Source organism: Cinclus cinclus, chromosome Z (genome assembly GCF_963662255.1).
Source record: "Cinclus cinclus chromosome Z, bCinCin1.1, whole genome shotgun sequence".
Classification (NCBI taxonomy): domain Eukaryota; kingdom Metazoa; phylum Chordata; class Aves; order Passeriformes; family Cinclidae; genus Cinclus; species Cinclus cinclus.
The window spans coordinates 77073305-77093081 of record NC_085084.1 but is presented as its reverse complement, the minus strand read 5'-3'; the positions used below and the strand labels follow the sequence as shown (position 1 = coordinate 77093081).

Genomic DNA, 19777 nt, shown 5'->3' with positions numbered 1-19777 from the left:
CAATAACTAAACCAGTCTCCAATTGGTCCCATCAACCCACAGAAAAAGTTCTCATGGAGAAAAACTTCCTAGTGTGCCCTCCACCCAGGGTAAAACCAGCACAACTTTTCAACATGCTTGATCCTCCTCAGAACTGGCTTGCTTCATGCACTGAGCATGGGACATAGTTAGTCAGGCCCTGCCTTGTGCTTCCCTGCAGTTAGGCCTCCTCTAACTTGTTTGTGCCTTGTTCCTCTAACGTTTGTGCCTTGACAAGGATATATGGAGAGACACAGCAGGATTGCCATATGTCTTTCAAACCACTGTGGTATTATGTAAGAGAGTATCAAGCATGCAGCTGTGTGAGAATGACATATAACAGTAAAAATAGAAAAACAAAATTAGGAGAAAAGTATCTTTAATAAGTAGTTTGTACTGCTGTTAAACTTGTCTCCAGGAAATGATAACAGAAAGATGGCTCTGAAATTGGAAGAATTACTCCAAATTGCTTTATGGAATAAGCTTTTCTAATACAATTTTTATTCTCTCATTTTTAGCAGTGATGGTGCATTTAGTGAAAAGAACAAAAGCATTAGGATGCCTAGGTGTTAGCCCAAATGAGAAAGGAGAAATGGAAAGGGAAGTGGATTTATTTTATCAACTCACAGTAGCAAGTCAGAGAAAATACATATTAGATACTTTCCACATCCATTCATTTAATGGAATTGTTACTCACTGGTTGTGCTGTGTGAGCTCAAGGATAATGACAGTACTGTTCTTTGTCCCATGGAAACCCTACCTACAGTAACCTACCACCCACAGTAGAGGATATAGAGGGGGTAGATGTTTTTCAAGTAAAGGGACTTCAGAAGACCAGTAGATGGCTAATTGGTCATTGTCAGTATTTGCCACGGGATATGTACTGTTCACCAGCTGGGGAATTTCCCTTCCTGATTTGTGGTTGTGATCATGAATATATGAACTGATAGCTGTCTCTGGAAGCATCTCTCATAATTTTCTAACTGGTAGGGAAAGTGAGTTTATTGATTTAGAAGCTCTTTAATCCTTGCCACTGAAAAATGGGAACCAATATCTTTCTGCCTTTTTGCTTTCCTCAAAGATCTAATTTTTGAAAGTAAACTTTCCACCATTATGAAATGGATAAGCCAAGAAGTCCTGGAGATTGACATGTCTTTCTTTTTATCTTTTTCATCTACTGTTTTGATCTTCTGATGTTCTGCTTTTTTGCGCATCATGAGCTGCTCATAGGCTTTATTAGTGCATATGGTCAAAGGGTGGAGCCCTCAGTCTAAGTGTAGTCAGTTCTGTGAGAATGGCCTCTGAAGTTAATGTGTGAAACACTGTGCATTGCTGTGGAACTAAATGGTAAATAATAAATGCAATCTTATATATATTTTCTCATTACAGGAATCCAAAGTACAAGGACCTATTTGCAGTGGGGTATGGTTCTTGTAAGTATTAAATGCAAAAAGAATAATTGAGATATTTAAAAAATTTAACAAGTGTTCTGAAATCAATTCAGACAATCCTCTGAGGCATGGATTGCATCTCATAGCAAGAATTTACCTAATTTCATAGCAATAGATTGAGATTTAACTCAGTACAAGGATTAGGCCTTTCAATTCCATGGCATGAACATTCAGAAATACATAAGCATAGACATCAATTTTTGTAGGACCAGACCAAGTTTAAAATGGGATAATGGGATACATAATGGAATTTCTGAACTGTTCTTCCTTGCTTTGTGGTCTGGAGAATGGAAATACCCATGGTTTTAAAATAGTTTAGATAGATTAATAGAGGACCAGTTTGCTGTTGAAGGGATAAACCACCTGATTCAGTAAGTTGATAGCTGTGAGCTGCTGAAAGCTTGAGTACATACAGGGGGACAGACCTGTATTTGCTGACATTCTCAATTTAAACAGTTGCTACATGTTGGTGTAAGATATTTGGCTAGAATGGCTATAGTAACCTTTGGTGTCATCCCAAATTTCTTATGTCTTTTTCTATACTCTGACAATGGAGCCACATAGGTTGTCTTCATTTATACTGATAAGGACTGTGCTCTATTTGCAATATTGCAAAATTTCATTTCCTTTTAAATTTACATTTTTCTTTTGACTTTCACTCCATCTGAGCTCTGAAAATGTTCTTGTTAGTATGCCAAGAAGCCTAAATTGGCCTGACACTGTTTTTAATTCAGGAGGCAGCAGCTATTCTGCAGAGCAGATTAGAATCAGCTTTTGGTAAATAAAGCATGATGTGAAGTGCTCAGGATGTCCTTGCTTAACATATTCAATAACCTATTCATTCAATTGTTCTAATTTCATATTCTTCATATGCTAGGCAAGACCAGTGTGCTTTCTGGGTTGTGCAGAATAATAGTTCTGCTGGGGTCCATCAAGTCAAACGCAGAGATATATATATCTCAAATGCAGAGATGCCAAGGGAGGGATACTCTAACTTAGTGGCTTGCCACGTAAGTGGACAAGAGGGCCAGAAATCTTATCCCATTTTCATAGAGAACAGAGGGCATAGCTTGTCTCAGCCAGCTGAAGGCAAGTAACAGCTGAGAGCTGAGTCTCTAGACTCTCCCTTTAGTCAGCACGGAGAAATCAGCACATCCAGAGGCCATCCATCCTTATGTTCAAGGGAGGAGCTAAATGGCTCTCTGGAAGGGGTGGTGCCTCCTCACAAGTGAGCCGAGACAGAGCGCCTAGCCTGGGTGCTTATCTCTTAGATTAATAAGATGAGGTGAGATAAATCCAGGGAAATGACCATAGAGTCACGGCAAACGGCTGGGATATCTTTAGGTCTGCTGTGGCCATCATTACAACACCAGTCTTCTGTGCAGCCATTTGGGAGCACTGCCAAAATGCAAGTAACACATTTGTCCTACTTCCTAAAGTGTACTTTTTGAAACAAAAGATCACTTGTTTACTGTGGGTTGACACCACTCCAGAGTGGTGGGCTCTTTCTTTACAGAGATGGCTGTAGCCTCTCACATGCTTTTGTACCCTACTTCTGCTGTCTTCTCCAGTGATTTATTTGGATAGGGTTTCTGATGCTAACGGTGTTTCTTTGGCATGAAGCAGGCTCTTCTGCACAAGGAAATATTGTCATAGTAAAGCTTATGCTGCCTGGCTGGAACTAATTTTTATTCCCATGAGGAGGAGCTGTCTTTCTGGTTTTGTTTTTGCATAAATGAGATTGCTGGGTTTCTGGCTACACTGAAAGCTTTCAGTGCAGGGTTCAAAGAGCCTGTTGTGAGTGTTGGGCTTGTGTTCTGCCTTGCTGATGGGAACACTATGAATACAAGCTCAGGTCTTTGCCATCACCTCAGTTCATGTTCCAAAAGCAATTGTGCCTCTGACAGGCTTCAGAGATGGCTTTTTATGTGTAGTTCCAACTGTCAACACACGAGCTGATTAAGGAAAACCATTGTCTCTATGGCCAATGTATTTTATCCCATAGTTTCTTTGGATTTAATGGCTATAACTTGCCACTCACAAGGATGTTATAACTTGCCACTCGCAAGGATGTGTGAAGAGTACAGACTCACACACAAAGCACTGGCAATCTGAGGTATTTGGCAAAGATGTCTACTCAGTTCTTCACAGTATGACATAGAGCTTCACGTAGGCAGAAGCAAAGCACATAAAGATACACTGTTCTAGCTTTCTAGTGTAAAAGCAGCATAAGTAAAGCTGGCACAGAGTCCTTACACAGGTGTGACTGCATCCAAAGTAGGAGTTGCTGCAAGTTTGTGATCAAACTAAATTGGTGTCAAATCCAGACCAGAGCTTTCAAAGAGATGAGCTGGCTCTTAGTAGATGTCCTCAGGCTCCCCGAACCTGAAGAGTAATGGTGGAACACAGAACATGGAACAGCTCTGGTTGCACTCTCCTATAATGTAGAGACAGATAAATACAGGGAGATCGGGCATGCTTACTGGACAGTCTTCTATTTTCCTATTTCTCAAATTAACTGTCCAATGATCATGGCTAATCTTTTATTTCCTGCCCTGCACTGATGGATGGTGGGTCACTGCAATAAGGATATTCCCAAATAGGACATGCTTAGGGTGCTTCAGAAGGAACAGGGAGTGGAGAGAATTAACCAAGTGGCTTTTACAGCAAGGTACTGCCTCTTCCTGTTTACATCTTTATTTCATAGTAATTTTCAGGATCAAGCACTTTAATCAGAGATTAGAATCAAGAAAATGAAAAGTAAAACTAGCTCACTCGCAGAGAAAAAGTCCTTCTGTAGGGACTGAGAGGAGATATGCATGGAAATATGCTATTTGCCTCCTCTTTTTCTTCCATATGCCTAATTTCCCTCCATCTAAAAAACAAATAGTGGAAAAAATAATTAGTAGTGAATTCCCAATCCACTATTCACTCAAAAGAATTAAAAAAAACTAAGATGAGCATCATGCTACACCACTTAGGTTTCTACACATCCTGTTTCAAGCCCCAGAGACTTGTTCTAAACCAAATACTTTGTTTTCTAGCAAAATATTTTTCAGCCAAATATTAATTTGAGAGACAGAATTAAGGCATCATAGAATTATAGTGTGGTTTGGGTTGGAAGGAACATTAACGATTGTTCAATTCAAACCCGTCTGCTACTGGCATGAATGCCATCCACTAGATCATGTTGATTAGGATATCAAACCAGTCCTTGGGCACTTCCACGGATGGGACATCCACAGCTTCCCTGAGCAACCTGTTCCAGTGTCTCAATATCTTCACAGTAAATAATTTATTCCTAATACTGAATCTAAACTTTCAGTTTAAGAAGGTTATCCCTTGTTTGGTCACTATCTGCCTATGTACAAAGTCACTCTCCCTCTCTTTTATAAGCCCCCTTTAGGTACTGGAAGGCCACAGTGAGGTCTTCCCAGAGCCTTTTCTTCTCCCGGTTGAACAACCGTAACTGTCTCAGCTTGTATTCATAGTGGAGGTGCTCCAGCCCTCTCATCATGCCTGTGATCTCCTCTGGACTCATTCCAACAAGTCTATGTCTTCTTTGGCCTCCAGAGATGATTATCAGTCAGTGTAAAATGAGATGGAAGGTGCTAAACATTGCGGACACAGGGGCTAAAGAGATTATTGTGATGATGATAGCTAAGCCTTGGCTCCCCTACCCAGCTTCTTGAGTATCAGGATTGAGAGCTCTTGCACCCCAAGAAAAATGTCTCTAAATATCTCCCAGCCATCTTTCACTCCTTTATCTCTGAAAGCATTCTCCCAAAGGGTCACACATGGTAATGCTCTAAAACAGACAAAATTTAGGCTTTGTCAGTGAAATATTTTTTAATCCAGTTAGTGTATGCTCTGCTGATTCAATGCCATGTAAGTTAAAATCAAATCTTGTTATATACTTAACTGGATGCTGAATGAATGCATTCATACTTTTGCTAGCACAGTTATTCTATCAGTCATCCTGACAAGAGGGATGGCAGTTTTGACAAGACATTTGCCCTCTCCTTAGGTCTAGGTATCCAGATAATAGGTGAGACAATTCAGCAGGATTGAAGTCCTTACACTGAAAGAAGCCCACTGCATACAGATAATGTGATCATTAATTCATGTTAACTACTTGTTAGCTGCTGCTGAAATTTAGATAAATCCTTCAAGTTTTCTATGAGATCTCAGTCAAATTATGGAAATAACAATTGAGAGCCGTAGAATCATAAAATGTCCTGAAATGGAAGTGACTCACAAGGATCATGGTAGCCCAACTCCTAGCTCTACACAGGATCATCCCCAAGAACCTCACCATGTGCTTGTGAGTATTTTCCAAATGCTTCTTGAGCTGTGTCAGGCTTGGTGCTGTGACCCATTCCTTGGGGAGCCTGTTCTAGTGCCCATCCACCCTCTGGTTGAAGATCATTTTGCTGATATCCAGGTTAAACCTCGCTGACACAACTTCAGGCTAGTCCCTCAGGTCCTGTCACTGGTCACAGAGAGAAAAGATCAGTGCCTGCCCCTCCTCTCCCCCTCATGAGGAAGTTGTAACTGCAGTGAGGTCTCCCCTCAGTCTTTCTTCTCTAGGCTGAGCAAACCAAGTGACCTCAGCCACTCCTCACATGGCTTCCCCTCAAGGCCTTTCATCATCCTTGTTACCCTCCTTTGGATGCTCTCTAATAGCTTTATGTCCTCCTTGTACAGGCACCCAAACTGCCCCCAGCACTCGAGGTGAGGCCACCCCAGTGCAGAGTAGAGTGGGACAATCCCCTCCCTTGCCCAGCTGGTCTGATGTCCCCAGGATGGGGATGTCCCTTCTGGCTTCCAGGGCACTGCTGCCTCATGTCCAACTTCTCTTCAGCCAGGACCCCCAGGTCCCTTTCCCTGGCACTGCTTTCTGCATCTCATTCCCCAGTCTGTCTATAGATCCAGGGCTGTCCCACCCCAGGTGCAGAATCTGGCACTTTCTCTTGTTGAACTCCGTGTGACTGGTGATTGCCCAGCCCTCTAAAGTGTCAAGGTCTTTCTCAGGGCCTCTCTGCCTTTGAGGGAAGACATCAGCTCCTTCCAATTTAGTATCATGGACAAACTTGCTTAATATTGCTTTGAGACCTTTGTCCAGGTTGTTTGTGAAGACACTGAAGAGCACTGGGCCCAAGATGGAGCCCTGCAGAACCCTACCAGTGACCAGCTGTCAGTCTGATGTAATCCCATTTACTATAACCCTTTGTATCCTATGCATCAGCCAGTATTGGCCCACTGCATGATATAATTATCTATTTGCAAGTTTCCAGGAGGATATTTATGGAGCCCAACTCTCTGATACATTAGAAAATCATAAAAAATATAACTGAAAATAATTTCATAAAGTTCTTAGTCCGTTTCCATAAAAGATAATACTTTATTTAAAACAGAGTTTGAGGTCTAAACTTAGTCCACTTAATGATGTTTTCCATGTATTCTAATTCCTGTCATCGTTGACAGCATAGCCCTGTAGATGACAGGAAAGATTTGTGACGGGGACAGAAATGTATGTTTGAGAAGTAGAACATGAGAAAGCCTGAAAACTTTTATTTAACAGTACAGGCTGTGGGTTTAAGAAGGCTCAGTGTTACAAAATGTGCCAGATGTTTGCTTCTGTTTTCTTCTCTGCAGTGGCAGATTTAAAGGTTGTGATTCAGGATGTGGAACATAGTCTGGAATGGATTTACATAACAAGCTGCAGTTAAATTTGGTATTTTCTGATGAATGACCAAAGACCCTTAACTAAAAGCACCAAGTGGATTGAATACTGCCTAAAAAATTCAGATCTTTGAAGCAGCTCTCAGAAAGTCTCTTCCAATATGTTTATGTATTTAAATTATGTTCCCAGAACAGGCAGAGAAGGCTCTTGGGAACAGAAATCTTTACTAACCTTTCTCTAAGCTACATGAATTTGTTTTTATATTGGGAATAGAGATTTAAGACCTTGCCAGACAGAGAAAAAAGCATTTTATATTGCTTGGATGAAATTTTTTGTCTCGTATGAGGCTGTGTGTACATTCAGTTCATGTGAGGGGACTGCTCTGGAGAGGAGGAGCTGGCATGTCCCCAGTCACATAATGGCCTGTGTTCTGGACCAGGTACAGCACTGACTGTCAGACTTTTTAGACCCCGTAGTGAAGCTATTGAAGTTTTCTAAGTCAAGTACTACAAATGGCTGATAGAGATTCATGTGGCCCACACACCTCACTCAAAGAGAAGTTCATGTTGCAGTCTAGATTCAGTTTGCTATTTGGCATACGTTTGTATGCTGTAACAGATTCCAGCTTTGGGAAAATGTCTTCATGCTCATTCAGTCATGTCTCCAGTGTGCAAGTTGATAAATACATCTTCAATGGTAAAAGACCCATGAGGCTCACTCTCTGTTTTTGGTGACAGGGTGGAGAACTGCATTTTACCACCACAGAGTTTGAATGTTTCCTTTTAGTTGTGAATGTATGTTTTATTGATATTTTGGATATTTGTACTGTAAATTGAAAGACTGTCCCCTTTTGCAAATGTTTGTGATGCCAGTTATTAACGATATTTGGTATAACGGTTAGTGATATTTAAATATCAGTACTGAAATTATGTTGAGAAAAAAAAGAAGACAATCACAGAAATAAAACATAGTCATTGCATAGTCACCAGTGATTTTAACTGATTATATTTAAGTTGCTACTGTAAGGGGATATTACAATACAGAAAACAAGCATCAGTAGAATAAGCAGAGAGAAGAATTAAAAGGGAATTTGTAATTCTTATTTGTGAATTGCTGTAGAACATTTGTATGGGCACTGAGTATCTCCATAATCAAAAAGGCACACCCTGGAGGACTTGATCTTGCTATGTACTAATTTAAGAATTCTGTTTGTTCTGTGTGACTTTTAATAGCTGAAAGGAATTTTCCATTAATACATTGTATTAATTAAAAGAGGCTGCTGGGGAATAAAATAGGAAATAACATGTAGCAATTGGATGCCTCTTAAGAAAGCATATCAAAAGTCATTAGTAACTAGGTCTAATGCTAATCTATTATTTTATCCGTGAAATAACTGCTAACAAAAAGTTTTGATGAGACAAATATCTGGGAGGTGTCAAGAAGTGGAACAAACATTCAAAGAGCAATTTAGATCCCATTTGTATTAGAGGCATCACTCTATGTTATGGTGCACAAAAAAATTCAATCTGTGTATGCATACAGAGGGAAGCCCTGTTTTCAGAAGAAATTATTTTTTAAAAGTTTTGTGTAGAAACCCCAGTGCTGAACTTCATCAGAGTTCCTTGGATCTATAGAGAAGAATCATTGCAAAGGAACTGAGGGGCTGAAAGAACTTTTAAGTGCAGTTTTTAATTTAATGATGAAATGACTACCCTAGAAAGGCATGCTCATCACTGGTGACATGCCAAGGAGAAGGATGACAAATTGAGAAGGGTTCAAAAAAGAAAGAATGATCTAAGAGCAGGACGACTGACCTGGGAAACAAATTTAAGGAATTCGGTTTGTTCAGCTTGTCAAAGGAAAGCTTATTAAGTCATTGGATTGTGGTCTGTTAACTCCCTGTATTGGGAAAGCAGATCATGTAACAAAGGGATCTTTAATCTGGCAGACAAATGATGTAACAAGATCAAAGAAAAGCTGGAGCTACATGAATCAGGCTAGACAATATGTGGCTCTTAATAGCAGATGAGCAATTGAGAACAATTAATTTTGGCATGTGGTAAATTACCATCTTCTAGAAAACATTAAATGTGGAAATTTTAAAGGTATGATATTCATTCTCTGAAGTTTTGGTCTGTTGCAGATATGATTTCTTCATTTAAGGTTTCAAAGTATTGAAATCTTGTGTCCTTGATGTCTTATATTCTTCAGGAGTCTGATTTATTCACTCTTTTAACCTTTTTAGGGACTTCTTCCTGCACTGTCTCCCATTTAAGGCATCTAAGTTCATTTACAAAATGTCTATATCCTCCCCCATGGTCTGACAGTCTTTGAAAAAACCTCCCTAGTAGAATCAGTGTTAGAAATTTAAGCTATCATACATCTGGTTTATTGAGATAAACAATTGTGGTCAATTAAATGCAAATACACTGAAAATAACACTTTAAAATCTGTTTTCCGAATACTGAATATCTCTTACCACGTATGCAGGGAGAGAAAGGACCTATTACAATGTCAACTTTATTAGTAAATATAACCTAATAACCATAATACAATAAGTGAATCATATGAAAGATGAATTTCATTTGGAGACTTAATTACTGATTTATAATATAAACTCTGTGAGCTTTGCCTGTTTTTTCTGAGCCTTAACCTTTTAATACATGTTATTTTCAATCAACTCACAATATTAACTTTTGCTGTAGCATTTTGTTATGCATGGAATAGTAAAGACCTCCATTGGTGTGTTTGGGGAAAATGATGCATTAACAGATTTTCTAGAGCCTGGAGATCAAAGAAATTGCTGAGCCATCCTGTTGTGTCTCCAGTGCATTGCAGACCATTAAATTCCACCCACTTACCTTTCTGTGTAGCCCAGTTCATTTGATTAGTGCATTTTTATCCACAGGGGACAAAACATTTGTGTACTGTAGAGTCTTAGCTGTTCAATAAAACTAGTCTGACACCTCTCCTTTCTTAGCTTTGTCTCTGGAAATGGCTCCATTTAAGTTACTGTGGGAATTCTTTTCTTAGCATTTGCACAGCAGAATCCAAGGATAGATGGGTGAACTCTCTTTGTCATTGATGTCAAGGGGATGGTCTTGTGATGAAAATCTGCCAGAAGACTGTCTAACCATCCACACTGAGACACCCTTTGACTCAGTAGGAGAAGACGGTCAACAGATCTTAAGGACAGACAAAACAGTTCTAAACTCTGTCTCTTTAAAGGATCAGTTTTTGCTTTATTTTAAAGATTCATTCCCCCCCCCAGATGTTCTTATGCCTGTGTTCTATCATGTAAACACTATTTGCTTTTTTATTTTGCATTCTCTCCAAATACTAAGGTTACATTTTCACCACAGCTTGACTTTTCTGTAGCAAAAGTTCTGGAATCATCTCTACTTCTCACACTAGTCTAAGTAACAAAAAATTTGTCAGGGCCTGAGGTTATAGTGGTCCTGAGTATGTGCCCAAGAGCAGTGGGAAGAGCCCTGGCTGCCCAGAAAGCCCCTGTATTGCTGGCTGTGTTATTGTGCTTGGGTAGCAGCTCCTTATCTCTTAGGGCATAGCAAGTGATTCCCGCAACCAACCCTGACACTTGACCTGTTTCCCTGATAATCCAATACTTAGGTCAATAAATAGCAAAGCAAAATCTGGATAAAACACAAACCAGCGTTACTAACTGGGATGTATTTACTCATGACAGGTACTTAACTATTTTTCCATTTCACTTTGTATTTTAAAGGGCTGGGTTTCCTTCTTTTTACTTTATATTTAATAGTTGAACCCTTGATATGGGGTACAAAGCAGATTTCTTAATCTGCTTGCTTGACTTGTATCTGAGAAATAAGAGTAGTAAGACCAAAGATCCAGGCTTTATTCTTTGCGTTAGAACTTTGAGTATGAGGTTTTATAACTTGGGTAGATTCACAAAAAATACTTTTTTTTTCTTTTTCAATCTTACAGTAGTTCACATTTATATGTCACTTTCTTCAGAGGTATTCCAGCGAGTCCATGTAGAGGAAAACTAAAATAATTGATTGGTTTTGCCTCCATAGTGCTCCGTAAGTGAATCAGGGCTGATGAATGCCAGGAGGCATAAGACCTGTTCAGGGCTTGGGCAGGCACATGTATTCGTTTAAGGAAGAGTTTCGTATGCTATGGATTTGTTATGGTTGCCTCACAAGAAAAGGCTCTGGATCCAGCCACCTTGAGAGGTTTTTCCATTTGCTCTGTTTGTCACATGCAACTGTGGTTGTGAAATCAGCCACACAGATAAGAAATGCTGTTGGCTCTGTAAGGTTTATTTTTCAGTGAATGCATACTCTGTGGTTAATCAGCTATTAAAGCTCAAACATTTTTTAAAATCCTTGTTAAGAAGATAGAACTATTGTTAATGTGTCATGACTATGGGAGTACAGCCTCTGTAGTGAAGCACTGCTGTTGAAAAGCTCAATCATATGAATAATTTGTACAGAATTTTGTTATGATTTTTTAAAAGGTTGCTGTTGCAGGCTTAGATACGACTGAGTGATCTGCATTGTTCAGTTGGATCCACAGTCTTTCAAGCTAAGGATGTACTTCAGTGGTGAATCCCTGTGTGGTGGCTGCAATTTGGCAAGTGGTTCCCTGGGAATAGGAGGGGGATTTTCAGGAGTCTTCTTGGAAGAATTATGTGGAAACAGGTCCTGCAGGGAAGATGTGTTGAGAGAGTTGGTTGATATTCAGGGATCACTTCTTCCCAGGCTTGAGAACTATGCATCCCAATAAGCAAGAAATCAGGTAAAGCAGATGAGAGGCCCTATGTGGATCATTAAAGAACTCCTGTCATTACTCAGGCATAAACAGGTACACATAGGAGGTGCAAGTGGAGATGGGCCACTTGGACTGAATTTAGAAATGTTAAGAATAACAAATGAGACAATTAAAAATGAGACAAGGAGGGCCAAGGCTAATCTGGAATTAATTCTAGCTAAGGATGTCAAGAACAACAAGATTATCTTCTTCAAATACATCAGTAACAAAAGGAAAACAAAGGATAACATGGACCTGTTACTTAATGGATGGGGGAAGCTGGTAAGAGAGAATTCAGGCAAGGCAGAGTTACTCAACACCTCCTTGCATTGGTCTTCATTGATTAGAAGAGCCCTCAGAGATCTCTGACCCAAAAGATGAGTGTAAAGGAAGGCTGGAAGCAAGACTTTGCTTTGATCATGTTAGGGAACACTTAGGCAATCCTGTCATGCACAAGTCCCTGGACCCCGATGGAATGCATCAACAAGCACTGAGGGAACTGAAGGACACCATAGTGAGGCTGCCCACAATCATCTTTGACAGATCATGGCAATCATGAAAGGTGCTTAAGGACTAGAAGAAAGTAAATGTCACCCCAGTTTTCAGAAAGGTCAAGAAGGAAGATGCAGGGAACTACCAGCCAGTCAGCCTCACCTCAGTCTCTGGAAAGATGGTGGAGCTCCTCATTCTGGAGGCTGTCTCTTACCACACAGATGACAAGAAGGTGGTCATGAGTGGTCAGCATGGATTCACAAGGGTAAATAATGCTTGATCAATCTGATTGCCTTCTGCAATGAAACAGCTGCCTGGATCGATGAAGGAAGATCAGTGGATATTGTCTACCTCAATTTCAGCAAGACTTTTGTCAGTAACACCCCGGAGTCATGTTAGAGTGCAGAAAATAATCAGTAGGAATGCATATAATAAAGCATGCAAAATATTCTCTGTGTATCTTCTCTATGTACCTTGATCTGTCCCTTGCTCAACTGCACACAGTAGCCACCCTTAAAAGCAAGACTGTGTATGTAGTTTTTGTTACAAACCACTGTAGGCAAAATATCTCTATATTTGATGTAGTAACTTAACAAGTTACTACAAGTATACAAGCATATTAATAGTTGTTTCTTTTTGTAGATGCCCTTAAAACAGTCTGTGGGACAGAAATTAATAACACAGGAAATGGTGGAATGCTTATCTTTTTGGCTATGATAAAAATAATATATTTTAAGTAGTTTTGCAAACAACATAAGGATTTATGATGTCTTCAGCAGAGTTATTTTACATATGAAAGTGAGAAAACAGGAAGAGCTGCAAGTGGAAAAGGTAACACTTAGAGGCATTGAGAGTTTGTCTCTCAGGGAGTAGGTAAATTTTGTTTGGTAGGTAGGAAACTTAGTCCCTGAGTGTGGCATGGTATTGCCAGGTCTGATCATTCAGAGATGACAAGGCATTATGAGATTAGTGATTAATTGAAAGACTTTATTTCTTTTTATTTGCCCTCTATAACTTCAGGGTGTAATCTGTTTGTTTTAAAACCTTCCTTTATTGCCATGAGGATTAGCAGTGTTTTGATCTGAAACAAAGCAGAAGCAGAATAAAGCTGAGACTTGGAAAGAAAACTTCCTGCTATCGCAGCACTCCAGATTTCAGGAAACTGGCAGCCGTGTTGCAGCTTTTGTCTCTCTCCTTGCATGACCCTCTAAGCAGTGTCATTTCATGAAGGTAGAGGCAGTGATTACTAAAAAAATGGAGTTCTTTGACCTCAGTAAAATCCCACTGGGCCTTAACCTTTGCAAATCTGATGACTTGCAACTTTTGCATTTCATGTATCTTGAGAGACCAGCTCACAGCTCCACTTATCCCTAGAATACAACAGGAAATTACTACTAAGTCATGGGTCTAGTCCACCTTTGCTAGTTTGTTGCTCCCTGCTTTTCATTTGCTTCCTTTAAAGCACCTCAGTTTATCTGTAATGAGATTAAATTGCTCTTGTGGCTGAATTATTTATGGATTTTAATGTAATTTTTCCAAATTTTATTCCCACTGTGAAAAATTAATTAAGTTTTGCAAAGGCAAGTTGGAATACGTTTTCAGATTTGCAAAAGACTTTTCAGGGTTTCCATCCAAACCCCAAGCCCCAGTGGGATCTTATATATTTTAAAGGCATCAGAGTTTAGCTTCTTCCTAAACACCTCTTGTACTGCAGGATCTCTGACAGCCTCTAATCCTTCCAGGCTTCACAGCATGCTCTGAAAATTGCAATCTCCTTTTCTTCTTAGAAACAAATTCTTGTCATTTCTTGCATATGGTATTACAGCTGACAGCATTAAGTCCCAGCCTGAATATTAAAACTGTAATTCTATTTCTTGAGTTTTGGTGCAGTGTATAAATTTATTCATCTAGACTTTCAAGGTGAGTGCCACCAAAATGAAATCTCAATTAATTTACAAATGACAGTCAGTTGGGACCATGTTCTATGTTGAGCAGCAGCTGATTCACATTTTAACAAGCTATTGTTTTCCCAATTTGAATTCTATGATTTCTTGAATCATCAGCTTTTCTCCAAGAAGCACTAGATGGTATTTGTGTAATTAATCATACATTTTTGTCTTTTACTTGGCACACGTATTTACATAACTGCAGAATTAGTTAAGAGAAAGGGTAGAATGTGTCTTCCAGATGAAGCAGAAAAAGTTCAACAGTGGAAAGAAGTTTCAGCAAACAGCTGCAGGTTAGGAATTCTGAAAAACACATGTCTGAGATAACTGAGCAGTAAAAACTTTCTGCCAGTTGGGATGATGAGGATAATACCACTTCTTACTGGTATTTTCTGTGTTGAGTAGAAGTCATCTGGGCAATGTCTATAAAATACCGCCAGACTGTGTTCTGATTTCATGTCTAGGTTTGCTGGAGTATCTGGCTATGAAATGATACCTAATTTCTGTTCATTAGGAAGGTATTTGATGGTGTCTGCCTTCTGCACTGCTACATAAAATTTTTCCTTTTTGTCGAAAAGAACTTAACATACTGATTTTATTTTAGCCTTTGGCTATTGCAGTGTTGGTTTCATACAAGTGTAAATTTAAAGAATTATATAAGATCAGGCTGAAGTGGGCCTCTAATTATATTGGGAGAGGCTTAATTCTGCCTGATGGCTTGTGACAAATGTGTGACACTTTTGAAATCAGTGTCTTAAAGCTCAACAGGATAGGGTCTCATCTCCTCTTAAGCAGCTTGTCTCAGCATTCTCAGACTCACTTGCTGGAGCAAAAACCTGCACAAATGCACCCAGCACACTTTGCCAGAGGGCTTGTTATAGCTCCAAAGCTGAAATTCAGAAGTACAGGGACAGACATTGGACTGGGAATTAGATGAGGGATTTCCCACTTCAGCCAGGTAGGCAAGTAAGGATGCATCCTTCCTGGAGAAGAGCCTCCTTCCCCGTGGCTGTGCTGCAGGGTTATTTTAATTCCTTGTGTGGATGTGCCTGCACAGCAGCTTGAGGCTCATCACAGCCCTACTGATGTCCCTCTATTAGGGGAGAGAGTCCTGGAAGGGAACACCTCTTCAAAATAGAGTTCTGTTGCATTAAAACATCCACAGAAGAGCGTGCATGGGCTAGTGACCCATCAGGTGTTTTGCTACCGCTTGGGAAATTTTCAAAGAACACTGAGTATCAAGAAAGGGTTATTTCCAAGCCTGAGAACTATCCTCTATTTTGACTGGAAAAATTAGGGCTAAGGCTTTACATAAAAACTCTGAAGATGCTTGAGCACTCTCCCTTTTGTGTGCTGTGCAGAGATGGAGTAGAAGAAAGTACTCATTGTATCCTCTGAAAACTATGGTAATTGCTGTCAATCCAATCTCTACAGATTGGATCTGTCTGAATCTTGATATTGCATGGGCAGAGTCACTCCGGAGGTGTTTGGTTTAGTACCACATATGCTAATGGTGGCTAGCATCATGTGTTCATATCATTTTTACTTGCTTTTTCTAATCAAATATTTACAAACAATCCTATTGTACTCTCCAGCATCGCAAGGCAGCTCTCTAAAGGAAACCATTCATTTTCTGCTGTACAGCATTGTTTGATTAGATGCTTTGTGGAGCAGGAACTGATATGAAAGCATAGAAATGAAAACAGCAACACTCCTGCCAAGCACTGTAGCCTGTTGCTTTCATTCATCAGCTGGTTTTATTCATTCGTCTGAAGGAATGCTAGTGAATGAATCTTATTGCAGAACTACACAGACTGTGTGGCAGCACTCAGGAGCGGAGCTGTCTCCCTTCCTTGCTGTCTTCTATCATGTCCCTGTTCCCGACACCAGGGGTCAGCTTTCTACTGTTAATTTGAAGCCCTTTCTGCTCCAGCTATGGCATCTAGCCGTTACAAGGTACAAGGAAACCAACGAGAAGTTCTAGCCCTCATCCAGACCAAAAATATTTTGCAGGAAGACTTAAAGTAGAAATACTTTATGTGTTGAGTGACCTGCATTGCACTTCTCCCAGCAGAACCAATTTTTAATTGTCTTTCTCTTCCATCTAGGAGATGCAGCTGTCTATTTGTTGTTTAGACTGACTTCAGAGCTAACTGGTGTGACAGCTCCTTCACGGTGACCTGGGACTGCAGAGTGGGCAGGATTTCTGCCTGCCTGTTTCAATTATCTTACATGGTTTTCACTGCTGTCATGTCTGAGGTTCCTTTCTGCCTTGAGAGTCTGTGTCTTTCCAGATGAGGTCACACAATGCTGTTTTACTTCTTAATGATGAAAAAAATAAGCCAAGGGTCTTACAGAAAACAGCAAATACCCAGATCAGCATTCATCTCACATCCTGTAGAGGAGTCCTAGAAACAGCAGGCTCTATACCAGCAATTCCCATAGAAGGGAAGTAACTCTAGCGGCATTTTTTCGAATAGGTTGTTCAAGCGTGATTGCCACTTCTCCAGACTTGTGCCATCACACTGTGATTCTGTTCTGTAGAGACAGAGCCCCTGACTTTTCCCAACCATCCCATGCAAAGAGCAGAAAGCTTTCCTACTCAGCTGTCTTTGCTGGCTAGCATTCAATCAGACAGCTGGGTCACCAGGCAGCTTTAAAGACCTAGTGCTCCTTAGATTTATTTTAGGAATTGCTAGTTACATAGACTGAGTGTTACATAAATGTAATGTCATTATCAGTACCCAAAGATGGCAGTGTCATTTAAAATTTTTGGTTTTTTCAGCCAGGTCAACAAACATGGGTCCACTGGGGTGAGAACACAGAGGAAGGAGTCAAAAGATGGCAAGGGAGAAGAGAGATCAGCATTTTTAGAAGCCATCGATGGTTAGATTGGTTTGTGTCAGTCATGAAACTGGACTTGAAAGTATTTTCCTATCTTGGTGTATACTCAGAGAAAGAAAAATTCCAGCTGAACCTGAAAAAGGAATTGCAGAAATGTGTGTGATGGGGGGGTGGGCAGGTCTGACATGAGGTGCTACTTCTGTGTATGATGCTTGTGAGATCTTCCCTGGAATGTTGTATCCAGCTATTAATAGTTCAGTCTTAAAAATGGGTGTTAAAATTGAAAAACATTCAGAGATGAAAAACATGGCTTATGTTTGAAAACTATGCCTCACAGTTAAATTCTTATACAATTCAACTTGGCTTGTTAAGAAGAAGATTAAGTGGTGATTTGATTACTGTCCATTAATTACATGAAGGGAAAGGAAGGAGGTATCTTATAGAAAAGAACTCTTTCATCTTACTTTTTCATCTAGGACATAATCTAGCAACTGGAAGTAAAATTTAGAGATCTCAGAAAGCTGGAAATGAATTTTTAATGGTGGAAGTGATTAAGCATAGGAACAAATAAAGGATTTATTCATCACAACTATCTTCCTTAGTCTTAGACTTTACAAATCTGCATTGAACACATTCCATCATTAATTCCAGCAATATGTAAGTTACTTTGTAAGCTCCTGAAGTTAGATGGCTTGTCATTATTCCTGGGGCAGAGTGGTACAAAGAAAATGTAAAAGGCCCTATTAAAGACTTTTTCTCCAAAGACTTTTCTGTCTTTTGTCCTGGAGATGAGTGTGGTTCATTTCTCAGCAGAATGCATTAGTAAAAACCTGAAGGAAATCTATCTACTGTAATGTTTCCATTAGTTGAAACTTGTAAGCTGTTCAGACTCTTCTTAACTTACCTTTGGTTTCTTGCTGCTATGAAGCAAAACCATATTTTCTACAATGTAAAATCTTCCTCTGTTCATCTCTGCTTAGGGAGCTAAATCATACTTTTTCAATTCTTCTCTTCATGCTTGGTAATACTTACTAGGCTGCCAAAATGTAGAATATAACCAGAAATATCTGGATGCTAACCTCCACTGATTCATATGATAGGCCTCTTCAGGTTAAGATTCTATCAGGAATACTTTGAAAATTTTGGCCATTGAAAAATAAGTGCCAATCAAATTTGCAATTTTTTTTGGAAACTTTTAACATCAGCACACTGTGAAAAACCACTCATGTTGTGTGGGGAGGTTTGAAAAATTATTTTGCATGGTGTGTTCTCATGGGTATCACTTTGCTGTAGCATATGTGGGAGTTGATAAAATTGAGTATTTTTTTAGGCATTGTAAAATTAAGTCAACTATAGAAGGTAGGGAGAAAAAGTGTTCAGGGATGCTTAACTGTATCAGTGAAGGATCAAGGTAGTTAATCATGTAAGTGGATTTGAGTTGTTTGATCCTTACACTTCTGTTTTTCTGGCTATGAGACAAGAACTTGAGACTCACTCTGTATGAGTCTACAATCTATGCATCCTTAATTTTTCAACATTATCATGATGGATTGATGAAATTTAGCAAGTGGCTGCTCTTGGGAAAAGGCTCACCTGCAATAAAAGAAAGGCAGCAGGTATTGCTCCAAGAGGTACTGCAAAGTCTTTCAATAAGTTATTCTTATCAGAGTCCTCCAGGTATGAGAGAGCTGGCTGGGATTCACTGGCAGTCTCCAGCTTCTTCCATCAAATGGTGTGTAATGAAGTGGTTTCCAGTACTGTATAAGAGATCTTCATAGAAGGACAACTGTATCAGCTATTGGTTGGCTTCTCAGAGCTACAGGTCTACAAAGCTGGCTGCCACTAGAGAAAGGTGGAAGTTTCTCATGTGGATAAATAGTTGGTGGAAGGGGATGACAAAAACAGAGGGACTCTTCTCAGTGCTATCAAATGAAAGGCAAAAGTCAATTGATGTGAACTGAGATAGATAAAAGGCCCTTGAAATGCAGGATAGAACTTCTTTACTGTGGAGATGGTTGAGCAGAAGAGCATTATTTCCACACTCTAGAGAGGCTGATTTTAAAAATCTGACAACACAGTCCTGGACACTGTGCTCTGACTGACACTGATTTAAGAAGGCAGAATTGGACTAGAGGTTCTGAAGAGATACCTTCAAACCTCAGTTATCCTGTGATGCTGTGATTTGTTTTGTTTTTTAATCCCTTATCCATCATATCTAAGCATATGCCAAAATTTGCCCCATGTTTTGCATAGATACTTGATGCTTTATGTGAAACTTTTGGACCAGTTCCATTCCTTAGTAACAGTTTGTTATTCTTTGGAAATTTCACTCTGAAAAACCCTCTTTTCTCTTGCCAAAACTATCTTTTTCCCCCTGATTTTGTTAATTGGTCAAAGGATTGAAAGCTATTGTTTTGTAGTATACTATTTGCAGTATACAGTGCAAACTGATGTCATTCAAGCAATTTGGGAGTGAGGAAGGCCAAGACGAAGCTGGAACTGAACCTGGCAAGGGACACAAAAAACCTTCTTTAGATCTATTAACC

The 19777-nt window shown here is 39.6% G+C and overlaps 1 protein-coding gene across 1 annotated transcript in view; it reads left to right on the top strand.

The window, feature by feature from the left end:
- Nucleotides 1-19777, top strand: part of DNAI1 (dynein axonemal intermediate chain 1) — a 139195-nt gene that overhangs the window by 32744 nt on the left and 86674 nt on the right. Inside the window, exon 12 of the mRNA XM_062513179.1 lies at nucleotides 1408-1451. Within this exon, the coding sequence (XP_062369163.1) occupies nucleotides 1408-1451 (44 nt within the window). The remainder of the gene's footprint in view (nucleotides 1-1407; nucleotides 1452-19777) is intronic.